Consider the following 13,041-nt stretch of genomic DNA (forward strand, 5'->3'; position numbering starts at 1 on the left):
AGATGGAATTGCCATCTTCCTTTCCACCGGTTTAAAACCTGTCATCAGTGATTACTTTCAGTTATTCTTCCTAACATCTAATGGGTTACAAAGTGTTAGAATAGTAGTAAGGAAGCGACTTAGAGAATGTTCAAACTATAAACAGGTAATTCACATCTTAAAGGAGTCAAGAGAAATGCTTACATTTCCATTACTAGCAGTTGCTTAAGGCCATACTCCTGGTAAGAATAGAGCTGTGGTACCTTTTAAACGCAGCAATCAACATACCTCAGACACCACTGCATTTTCCTAAACTAATATTAGCACAAACTGTCAGTGAACCCATGAATGAGAGTCGTTGGTGCCAGGTAGCTGAAAAGAGCCATAGATTTAGATTTGCTAGAGTATTGGCTTCACTGTAGTTCAGCACTCCCATTTCTTAGATGAGGATAAAGTAACTTGTTCACACACAGTCCTAGAGCTAAGACTTTATAGATGCAAAGAGGGCTCCAAATTGTTAGATGTGGCTGCAAATGTTCTTCTCTAACAAAAAGAGCGTATTCTTCCATCCTGGGATTACTTAGCCTTAGCCCAGGAATTCAAGCAACTATTCTAAAGTGGTCACTTTTCCCTTTGCCTTTGCCTCCCAACATTCCAAATCCAGATCAATAGTCCCCGAACATTGCTTTCGGAACTCAAAAGCCTTCATACGTTTTTTAAACTCTTGCTTATGGGATAAAGTACAATTTATTATTCATCCAGCGTTCACTTTTGTTTCTGTTGCTTCAGTCCCATCCAGAAAGATTTCACTTTGCTAGACTCTGTTCCTTAGTCTAACGTGCCTCAAAGGCAATAGGCTGATGGTTATCTGGGACAGAACCTGTTCATTCTCAAAAAGGACACCATGTATATTGACTCAAGAGTCTGTATAAGTGCCTTGAACCACCAGGCAACTCTAAACTCATTTTGATCAAATCCCCTGCATCGCATCTTCATTTTGCCCCAGGCCCCTTAAAACCACGCAGGGTTGCGGCTCAAGAGCTCTTGACAATCCGTTTGCCTAAGGGTGGTTAAGTGCTTCTCCGCTAAACTTCGGGTGAAGGAACCAGAAAGAGGGTGCACACATCCGTGCTTTTAGCCTTGACGTGCCCTCATCAAAAAAAGAACAGAACCCCAGAGCGGGTGAGGGGGTGGGTGACACGGAGCACCTGCTTTCTTAGCACCGGACAGCAAAACCCCTCACCTTTGGCCCAACCCACGTGGCCTCAGACCGGTTCCAGCTGGATTCCTCCGGGAGGGGGGCAGTTAGAAAGCCAGCTAGAATGTTTGCACTTCCCTCAGCTCAACCAATCCCCGAAGCGCCTGGGGTGGAGGGGCGTGGCCTCTAGGCTTAGGCTTGCTCTGATTGGCTGAAAGAGTTGGCCCGTGGGCGGAGAAAGCGAGAAAGCGGGAGGCGGACCGCGCGGAGCACACACACACACGCACACACTCTCCAGGACTGCGCAGGCGCGGCCGGGGTGCGTACCCAAACAAAACCCGGGCACCCCGAGGCGTCTCAGACCCAGCAGCCTTTCCCCCTCCCGCGGCGGGGCTCCGAGAGCGGCTCCGCTTCGCCCCGCCCCGCCCTCGCCGACGTCCGGCGCGGGCCACGCACCGCCGAGCCTTTCACCCCGCCGGCCCGGCGCGAAGTGAGCCGCGGGCGGGCGGCGGTGGCGCGCGCGCGGGGCGGCTGGCACTCCCGGGCCCGCGGCGCAGCCCCGGCGCGGGGCGGACGATGACTTGCTACCGAGGCTTCCTGAAGCTGGGCGGCTGTCGGCGCGTGGCGGGCGGCCGGGCGGCGGCGCTGAGGGGGCCGGGCGCGGCGGGAGGCGCCGGGGGCCCCCGCGACGACGGGCAGCCGCGCGAGCTGGCGGGCCGTGGCCTTCGCGCCGAGGGCGCCTTCCGCCCGTCGCGGGTGGTGGTGGTGGCCAAGACCACCCGCTACGAGTTCGAGCAGCAGCGCTACCGTTACGCCGAGCTCTCGGAGGACGACCTCAAGCAGCTGGTGGGTGCCCGCGGCCCCCGCCGTCCCGTCCCGGCCGGGGGGCTCCGCCTGCACTTCCACGCGGCTGGCGGGGTGGCTGGGTGGGTGGCGGGGAGGCGGCCGCACCCCCCTCCCCCGGCACCCCATCTGCCTCTCTCACGCCCCTCTCCCTGCTTCCCTGGGATTCATCGCTGTGGAGAGGGGCCAGATCACCCCCGAACCCCGCTCCACCTTCCCCAGGTTGGGGTGCGCTCCTGGAAGGCTGGACACGGGGTTGGGGAGGGAGGAAAGGGCCCCGCATTGAGTGGAAAAGGTTTATTAGAGGGGACGATCTCCCTGGGGGGCCCGCATTGAATGCAGAAGGTTTCTTGGGGGGGGGGGAACCACCTCCCTGGACTCTTCTTTCTTGACAGCCCCCAACTCTGATCTCCAAGGAGCATGCAAAGGTGGCGGAGAGCTAGTTTTTTTCTTTCTTTCTGAGGACAGCCCCCACCCCACCCCAAAAGTGGGGCACCGCTGCTGCAAGGCTCGGACGGATAAGAGGGCCCTGGAGCAGCGGACACACCCCCTCGGTTCCGCAGAGCTGCCATTCTCAGGGCTAAAGCGCTCGCTAATGTGTGTTTTCAAGACACACGTGTGTCGCGACTGGTCGAGCCTATGCGTCCACTCTGCAGGGAAGGTGGACACCAAGGGCGAGTCGGAAACTGGCTCAAGCATGACATAAAAGAGTAAATGCTTCCACCCCTAGCAGGTAGTTGGCGCAAAAGGTATTGAGGCCTTTTGCAAGGTATATACAGATAGACAATCTTTTCGGGGTGGGAAAGAGAGGGAAGCCCTGCTATTCTCTCTTCCCTCTCCTCTTGGAATCTCCCCGAGCCTTTGCTGCCACCCACCAGCCCTCCGGAAAGGAAGGTGACAGAGCTGTCATGAGTCATAGATGCAGGAAAATCGCCGCTGGAAACGGCTCTCTGTTGACAATGCACCAAAAAGGCCCTCTGCCTGAAACTCGACTTTTGTAGAATTTCTCGCAAGGGTAGATGGCCTGGGCCCTTGCAGAATTTTTGTACCATCTGTAAATGCAGCAAAATGAAGTTCAGAGTCATCTTTGCTTAAACAGTTATGTATGTTTTAGCACGATTTCTGGATTCTTTAAGTGTTCTTTGAAGTCCCCAGTCATTCCTCTCATTGAGGTGGACTAGGTGTAGATTTGTTTCCTCTCCCCAAGAAACCTTTGCATTCCTGAAAGAGTTAATTAGCAAACAGTTTGGATTTTAGGCGGCAGTAGTCAAATCTGTGTTAGGAAATGAAATTGGAAGGGAAGCACAAACAGGAATATTTATTTTGGAAAGAAAGGGTGACCCTGGGGCTGTACTTTTAATTTTTTGCAAGATGTATATCTTTTAAAATCGTCACTTTTGTCACACAGTTTTGTGCAAACCTTCCCAGACAATGTAAAATAATAAAGCAGATGGGCTCATCTGGGAGACACACACTCTGGAGTTAGGACTTGTTCGAGGCCCAGGATCTGTGTAGTTAATTTCCTATAAGAGGATTTTTGTTTTAGTTTATTTTGCGGCCATATCCTGGAGTGCTCAGAGACCCATTTACAGTTCCTGGAGCACCTTGGCGCTTGTACTATTCTCTCTGCCACAAGCTCAATGAATCTTTTAAATTGCCCTGGGTAGTCTCACTGTGCTGCCATTCTAGTTTAGCAAGTGGAAGACTACAGAGATGGCTTCTATAGCCACTAAGGCCCTAGATTAGTAAGAGCTGACATTTTGGAAACCTGTTAGCTTTTCCCAGGCTTCAAGAAAATTGAGCCTTCTGGATTATATTCTTGTACCTCTAGGGTGACACAAAGCAGAAGTTCTTACATGTAGGCAGATTGTTCGGTCTTTAGAAATGGAACTTAGAATTATCTACGTATTTGAGTATCTGAGAGGAAATCTGTACTTGATAAATATTTCTCTGTTGCCCAGTAAAAATTTGCAGTAAAAATATGACTTTGGAATGAAAACTTAGGTACAGGACATTTGCAAACACCAGGGAATTTGTTCCACTTATATTTTATTGATTTAGTTCCTTACTGAATCGAGTCGATTTTACCACTTAGGCTAGTTTTCAGGGTAGTATTAGGTGAAGTCCACACCAGAGATCTGGAATAAGACAGTATTCTGTGCGGTATGAAGTTGTTTTCAAGTGGGTTCTTTAAGTGATAAGTGTTAAGATGGTTATTTTTGCTGGAACAAAAGATTAAGGTTTACAAACTGTGAATCGAGTATAAAAGGAACTGGACTGACAGGTGCTTAAAGAAGTCTTGGATACCTTGCTACTAGTTCAGACTAGTTCCTGATAGCTTGAAAGTTTGTGGCAGAGTTTTCAATGATAGTTTTGTTGCAAAATAGGTCTGTATTTGGTAACCGAATTGAAGGACAAGGGGAGAGTGCCTATAATTTATCCCCTGTAACCACATGGTTGTCCAATTTGGGTATCTAAATGATAAAAAAAGAAATATTTAGTTGATAAAATAGAGTGAAGTTGTTAAGAATAGGTTCACATCTTTAAATGGAGTTGAGGTTTGACTTTAGTTTATCTATTTTAATATTAGTGACATTGCTTTGTTTTTAACTTTTGCCTTTTTTTCCTTCTCCTAATAGATGTATGACTTCTATTGTGAATAGCTTTTTCCTTATTCTCCCCCAAAGATTTTACCCCTAACTGCCCAAGATTTGCAAAGGCTGATTGAACTATGACTGGTTACTTGTATCATACAGAATATAGCTGTTGGCAGATGGGACTTTTATTAACTAGTTCATTATACTCATAGATTAGATCTTTAAAAGAAACAAAGCTTATTGGCAAGTATTTTGCATCATACATATGCAACTATTGGCTAGTCTGAAGGTTTTAAATATCTTAAAATAAGCCAAATAAATGAGCCATTTCCAAGCTCTTCTTTCCCCTAACACAATCTCAGAGGTATTTATGTTTAATGATTTCCACTTCTAGATTTTTAAAAAGTTATGAGATAGAATTTGAGAATAAAATACAAATATGAGAGATTTCATTTAGCAATTCTTCTATTGTTGATTAAATTATATCTAGCTGCTCTAGCAGATTTGGGAGATGTAGTGACTTGGATTTTATTTCTCTTATTCTTTTTATTTTTTTTAATTTAAATGCATAAGGTTATTCACAGACAAGTTTCACAATTTCCCAACATCAGTCCCATCACCAATATCAGGGATCACTTCTGGCCAGGCTCAGGAGACCATATTATGGTGCCAGGGATCAAACCTGGGTTGGCTTCATACAAGGCTAGTGCTATCACTCCGATTCTATTTATTTTTTTATACATGGTATAACTTGGGTTGTAGTTCTTGGCAGATAATTCTTATGCCACATGGTATATGTATCCACTGAGTGCAGTACATGTAATACGAGTATTTACCAAATTGAACAGATAAGACACTGTAGTACTGCTAGAGCCTTCTAACAACTTTGTTCCTTTGAAATCTTCCAAGTACAGGCTCCCACTATCTAAAGTGAACATCTGGCCACAGTACTTGTCTGCTCAGAATGCAAGGCTCCTCATAATCTTTAAAGTCATGTAGGGAATTTGTTCATGTGATTATGCCTGGACCTCACTTCTTCTCACCCTTATCCCCAGTTGGTGAAGAACGACCAGATTCTAATTTTTTGTTTGTTTTGTTTGTTTGTTTTTCCTCACAATGGCCCTCTCTGACCTTGTTTCCTATCTCTGGCTTCCTTGTCTTACAGGTTGACCCCCTAGTTTCATGCTGTGCCCCCTCATTTATGTAATTTCAATGGTGTCCCCCTTGGATTATTTGGGAGCCCATAAGGGGCTATCTGGCCCTCAGTTGAGAAGCACTACTGTTAGCGATCACCTTCCTGATCTCTGTGTAGTATGTCAAGCAAAACTCCGTTTTTTCCTCTGGAGCTTCATTTTAAATCAGTTCTGTCTTGAACTTGATTTTGCAGTACTTTAGAAACTAATTTCCATTTGATGTTCTGCTGATTCAATTGCATTAGTGACTAGCATAACAAAATGATTTAAAATGTGAAATTCAGGAGAGTATATAAATGAAAAGTCTTAATCTTGTTCTCTGCATTCATTCTTTTGTTTTGGTAAGTAGGCAGTTTCAACTGTTTTTTAGATTTCCTTCCAGAAATAGTTTAAAAATCCATATCAGTACAGTAAAATGTTCTTTTTCTTTGTTTCTTTTGATAACAAACTAAGCTATTCTTCACCCGGTAAAATAAAAAAAAGCTATGTATAGCACTATGTATAGTAGTCTATTGTGTGCCATCTTAATTTATTAAGCTACATCTGTATTTTAGGAAGGTATCAGTTATACATGTGTTAATCAAGCTGATTGCCTAAAAATGACATAATTGAGTCTTGTGCATTTGAATATTTAATAGATTTTGTCACTAGCTTTCCTTGAAAGTTTCAGTTTATACTTTCACCAGCAATTTGTAAAGGTACTTGTTTTTCCATATACAGTTTATTATTTCCTAAAAGAGCTTTCTTGGTTAAATGTATTTGAGAAACATGAGCCTAAACAAAAGACTACTTGACCAGGGGATTTCTTGGTTTTGCCAGAAGATGTTTTAAAAATGAGTGAAACATGGGGCCGGAGCGATGGTGCTAGAGGTAAGGCATCTGCCTTGCAAGCACTAGCCTAGGATGGACCTCGGCTTGATCCCCCTGTGTCCCTTATGTCCAAGCTAGGAGCGATTTCTGAGCGCATAGCCAGGAGTAACCCCTGAGCGTCAAAAGGGTGTGGCCCCCAAAACACAAACACCAAAGAAAAATTAGTGAAGCATAAGTTGGAAAAATAGTAGCAGAAGTATAGTATCCCTTCCATAAATGTTTGCAGTTTAATAGGAGACTTATCTGATATAAAATAATTGACCAGCTTGCTTTAGAACCAGAATTTTCAACATTCAAATTTCACCTGAGGAGAAGTTTAAACACTAAGAATATTTGGCCAACCAACAGATTTTCTGATCACTTTTGTAGTTTCAGTTGTATAAGTGTTTATTCCCGTACATTAATATCTTCTCAGCTAGTAAAGTATAATTGGATTTCCAATTCACTATTAATGATGTGAATTTCAAATTATGTCACATGTAACAGTTTGTTTTATGCCTTATAAAAATTCATTACACATTTTAAAAAAATAATAAATTCTAGTTGTGAATTATGCAGGAAATTAGGCCAACATTTAAAAGATTTCTTGACCAATTAACTCAAGAAAGGCCCAGCAGAAGCTTTAATAAGCTTTTCTTCTCTTTCTCTCTCTCTCTCTCTCTCTCTCTCTCTCTCTCTCTCTCTCTCTCTCTCTCTCTCCCTCCCTCTCTCTCTCTCTCTCTCACTCTCTTTTTTAAGGATAAGAGTATAGTAAAAATGGTGTTAGAGTGGCAGTTGTTTGCATAGGCCCAGCAAAATATGGGGGACATGGAAAGGAAAAGCCTTGGCCTAAATACAAGGAGACCTTACCCCTGAAGTTTTCTGGCATAAGATCAACTCTAGGCTCCAGGCAGGGTTGTCCAACCCAAGTCATTGTCATTTAAAAGATTTCTTCATAATAATTCAGTCAGCTGATGCTCTTCTTCTTAACTGAAAACTTGGAGAATTAGAACATTACAGTGTAGTTCTTGGCCTTTGTAATCATTATAAGTAAGTCTTAGTGATATAATGAGTATTTTTAGTTTTCAAGTGAGAATAGATATATAATGATTTCATGATTGTATACAGTGAACAAGTTGTAGTTTAAGACCTGATGATATGAATTTTGATTCTGCCAGTACTTCTATTGGTTTTGCAAAATTGAACAAGCCACCCTCTCTCAGCCTCTTCAGCTTTGAAGCAGGTACAGTTTTGGCCTGTCCTTTATAAATGCATTTTTTGAAGATCATATCGAATGATTTATCTGTTATTTCATAATTTAGTTTAAAACAATTTTTTGGACTTGAGTGATAGCGCAGTGATAGGGCATTTGCCTTTCACATGACTGACGTAGGATGGACCACAGTTCGATCCCAAGAGTCCTGTATGGTCCCCAAGCCTGGAGCGATTTCTGAGGGGATAGCCAGGAGTAACCCCTAAGTGTCACCGGGTGTGGCCCAAAAACCAACCAGACAAACAAAATATATTTTTTCCTACTTTTACACCCACACGGGTAATCATCCTGTGAATACCATATTTATTTTGTGTCTAAATCTACACAAATTTGGCTACTTTGAAGTAAATTTCTTTACTAAAATCCATGAAGTAACTGAGGATTTGTGGAATTTTCTTCTACATTATCTGCTTGTATAATACTTCCTGATTTTTTTTTCTGTTCAATAACTTAGAGGAAGCTATATTCTTATTTTTAAACTATCATAATATCATATATATAAGAAATACTTTAATAATGGTGAAAATAAAGCTTATAATAAGCTTTAAAATACTTGTTTAGAGGGTCATTGTTAACAGTGAATATTCCATACATTTGTTGATTAGCTTGTTTAGAGTTTCTCTTTTAAATAATTCAATCTTTTCATTGATACCTGCTAAAAGTTGAGCTTCCTGTTCAGCTCTGGAGAATCAAAGAAGAATCAAGAGTTTCTAAATATATGAAGAAATTCACTCCTATCATAACTGTTGGTGAATGGTCTGAGAATTCTCAGAAGGGAGAATATAATTGAGGGATGGCCAGGACAATAAAAGAAGACCTTTGAAACTTTTTTTTTCAACTTTTGAGTTGACTTTTTAGTGATCATTTTCAATCATGAAATATTTTTTATCACATAAAAACGTTTCAAAATAACTAGATGCCTGTGTATCCAGCTAGCTGGATTTAACATACTTATTTTGCAATACTTATTTTAGGTATATTTGAAGGAAATGTTTTAGATAAAGTCCTGACTTCACTTCCGCTCTCCTTGTCTTCCTAGAAGCAAGTAACTGCAAGTCTGATAAATATATGTAAATATATATGTTCCTCATGCATATATATTAATATTGCTTTGTATGTCTTTCAAATGTTTATTAAGAACTGGGAAGGATATTATTACAATAATGTCTTTTAAGAAAAAATAAAAGACGGCCCAGAGAGATAGCACAGCAGCGTTTGCCTTGCAAGCAGCCGATCCAGGACCAAAGGTGATTGGTTCGAATCCCGGTGTCCTGCATGGTCCCCCGTGCCTGCCAGGAGCTATTTCTGAGCAGACAGCCAGGAATAACCCCTGAGCACCACCAGGTGTGACCCAAAAACAAAACAAAACAAAAAACAAAAAAAAAGAAAAAGAAAAGACAAAAATAAAGAAAAAGAAAAACAATATGTCCTTTATTTTTCTTAAATCCCACAGATGAGTGAGACTATTTTGTGTCTGTCTCTCTCTCTGACTTATTTCACTTAGCATAATAGTTTCCATGTCCATTCATATATAGGAAAATTTCATGACTTCATTTTTTCCTGACATTGCATAGTAGTATTCCATTGTATATATGTACTACAGTTTCTTTAGCCACTCATCTGTTGTCAGAAATCTGAGTTCCAGATTTTGGCTATTGTAAATAGTGCTGCAATGAATATAGGTGTGCAGAAGGCATTTTTGTATTGTGTTTTTGTGTTCTTAGGGTATATCTCCAGGAGTGGTATAGCTGTAATAATACCCAGAGATAATAGAGATGAGGGCTGGAAGGACCGGCCCACCATATAAAGCTTACTACAAAGAGTGGTGAGTTCAGTTAGAGAAATAATTACACTAACAACTATCATGTCAATAGCACTGAGTGAGAGAAATAGAATGCCTGTTTCGAATACAGTCAGGAGGTTGGGGGAGGAGGGACAGGGGGGCCATTGGTGGTGGGAAGCTTGCACTGGTGAAGGAGGGTGTTCTTTTTTTATAACTGAAAACCAGCTACAAACAAGTTTGTAATCATGGTGCTTAAATAAAGATTTTAAAAAAAGAACTGGGAAGGAGAGATAGGTAAAAGGGGTTGAGTGTAGACCTTGCTCTAATTTTTGTTTGTTTGTTTTTGGACCACACCCGGTGATGCTCAGGGGTTACTCCTTAGCTATGCGCTCAGAAATCGCTCCTGCCTTGGGGGACCAATTGCTCTAATTTTTATCTTGCCCTATGACCCTGATGGCCCCCAGTACCAGCAAGCCAGGGTATCACTGACCTGAGCACTTAATCTCAGATCTGTACTGTCCTGACTATCACTGGAAGTATCCCTTTGGACCCTAGGGTTGCTGATGAGGCCTCAAAATGCTATATCAGGGCCCGGAGTGATAGCACAGTGGCGTTTGCCTTGCCAGCAGCTGATCCAGGACCAAAGGTGGTTGGTTCGAATCCCGGTGTCCCATATGGTCCCCCGTGCCTGCCAGGAGCTATTTCTGAGCAGAGAACCAGGAGTAACCCCTGAGCACCGCCGGGTGTGGCCCAAAAACCAAAAAAAAAAAAAAAAAAAAAAAAAGCTATATCAATAATGTCAGGTTTAGGCTGATTTCTTATTCACTGTTGATTTTAAAACTTAAACCTGTGTTGTTTTACTTTAGTTCATTTAAACTGCAGCATAGTTTTTCTTGTTTGTGTAAGTAGTTTGTTTCTGTTCCTCCACTAATTTAAAATATGGAATTAGAAGTACAAGTAGTTTTTTCAGTAGGTATTAAATAACTCAGATTCCCACATTTTCTCTCTCTCTCTCTCTCTTTTTTTGGCCACACCCATTTGATGCTCAGAAATTGCACCTGGCTTGTGGGGACCATATGGGACGCCTGAGGATCAAACCGCGTAGTGGTTCTTCCTTGGCTAGTGCTTGCAAGGCAGACCCCTTACCTCTAGCGCCACCTCGCTGGCCCCAGATTCCCACATTCTCATCAGCACCTGGTAGACCAATATTTTGGTCAATGAGATGGCAGTAAAGTAGTATCTTTTAATTTTAGGATGTTTGAAGAATAAGAATAAGAATAAGAATAAGAAGAATAAGTCTTTTTTGCATCAAACATTTTAACTAATTCACAGCCAAGAAAACTTTACATTACATATTTTATTTGAAATAAAAGGTAACATGAAACAATTTAGGCTTATAACATGTGGCATAGTTTACTTTCTCTAATAAAAATACTGGTAATGGTCATTAAATTTATGTCTACAGTGTTTGTAAGGAATGTTTGAAAATCATTGCTCATGAGTAAGGATATAGAGGCTAACTACATAGTCTAGACTATAAACAGTTACAAGTCATGCACAGGAGCTGCTTTTATTTTGTAGTAATTTTTGAACTACTCTAGATGCCTGAATTCAACCAGTTGCTCTATTCTTTTCTCTCAGGGGCGGTGTTGTTGTTTTTCTAAGACTTCAGAATTCTGTGATAGTATGAAAAGCAGGTTTCTGATAGTGGTGGCTCGATTGGAGGAATGGGAAATAAGTGGTGGCTCGATTGGAGGAATGGGAAATAAGCCCTTTAGAGATGGACGTAGTTTAGAGATTTCAGAGGAAAGGTATTGGATTAGGCCAGATAAGAGTTTTATATCCAGAACTCCACCAATGGCTTTATGTATCTAAGGGACAGACTGGAGAACTGGTTTGCAGGTACAGGCATTTGACTACACTACTGACTATGGAGGTCATGAACCCAAGTGACTCCTGGGTTTATTATTTTGACTAAACAAAAGTAGTATTAACCCTTACAAATTAGTAGGAATGCATGATTGGATTTAGATGGTTTGGGGAGAGGTACTTGACCTAGTGGTGGATATGAAAGTATGCACTTAAATTTTTGTTCCTGTAGCTCAAGAGAAAAGCATGAGCAGTCAGCATTGAATTCATAGTTAAGGTCTTGTTAGAAAGTTCTAAGATCGGAAGTGAAATGGGTGAATAGTTCAGGAAAGATGAAGTGAGAACTGATAAGAAGTGCCAAAACAATGCCATCTTTGGCCTTGCAGTACAACAAGTTCCTAATGCAATCTTAAGCAATGCCAGCAGTTAAGAAGTGGGTAAATAGAATTAAAATGAAGAAGACCAAAGTAGTAATAGAACAACAGGGAAAGTAAGCATCAGAGCCAGAGAGAAAGATAAGTGGAATAGAAATGACCCAGCAAAAATGCCAAGGACTAGGTCTGATGAAAGTAGGTGAATAGTTCTTTTTCTAGTTATTAATAAGATGCTTCTAATGCCTTTAGGCAATTTTGAGTAATGGTGACCTGTTTAGTTGAGTAGATGTTGTTAAGACAGTTGAAATTGGGCCAGAGAGCTAGCACAGCATTAGGGCATTTTTGCCTTTCAAGCAGCCAACCCAGGACCCATGTTGATTTGAATCCCAGAATCCCATATGGTCCCCCTTGCCTGCCAGGAGCGATTTCTGAGCATAGAGCCAGGAGTAACCCCTAAGTGCATCTGGGTGTGGCCCCAAAACAAAAACAAAAACGACAGTTTAAATTGTGCTTAGTGAGATTATATTCCAAACTTTCATCTCAAGACACTTTGATTTCTTCCATGTTAAGTTGAACAAGATCCATTTCCTCCCCCTGTGGATACTTAAAAAAGTACAATACATTTAGTTTTGGGAAGGGAAATGTTTCTAATATGTCAGCTAGAACATTCCCCTTGTGATGATGAGGGATCAGAATTGGTTTAGTGTTCAGCAAACAAAACAGCACACTTTGCTTGCAGTGCTTCAACACTGGCTTGCCAGTGGTCACACTCATTTATTTGAGGTACTTTCCAGGGTTCCCTCTTTTGGTCAGGGGGAATGTATATACTTGGTTGTACCCTGAAGATTGCATATTCTATTGTGGTGCCAGGGTCCAGAACAACAAAGCTGCCAAGACCACATTCAATGCAAGTGAAGACAGGGAGGATTGAATTTATGGCTTCTGGCTTGTAAGGCAGGTGATTTTAACCACTGAACTATCCCCTGAGCCCTTATTATTTTTTATCATTGTTATTTTGCAGTGCCAGGGATCAAACCTAGGACCTCGCACACATAAGGCATATGTTCTATCACAAAGCTCACA

The 13,041-nt window shown here is 41.9% G+C and overlaps 1 protein-coding gene across 2 annotated transcripts in view; it reads left to right on the top strand.

The window, feature by feature from the left end:
• Positions 1-1,753: 1,753 nt before the first annotated feature.
• NADK2 (NAD kinase 2, mitochondrial) overlaps positions 1,754-13,041 on the top strand; it is a 48,018-nt gene continuing 36,730 nt past the window's right edge. For both annotated transcript variants that reach the window (XM_049768565.1, XM_049768566.1), the window contains exon 1: positions 1,754-2,023. In XM_049768565.1, coding sequence (XP_049624522.1) covers positions 1,754-2,023 — 270 coding nt within the window. The remainder of the gene's footprint in view (positions 2,024-13,041) is intronic.

Source organism: Suncus etruscus, chromosome 2 (assembly GCF_024139225.1).
Source record: "Suncus etruscus isolate mSunEtr1 chromosome 2, mSunEtr1.pri.cur, whole genome shotgun sequence".
NCBI lineage: Eukaryota > Metazoa > Chordata > Mammalia > Eulipotyphla > Soricidae > Suncus > Suncus etruscus.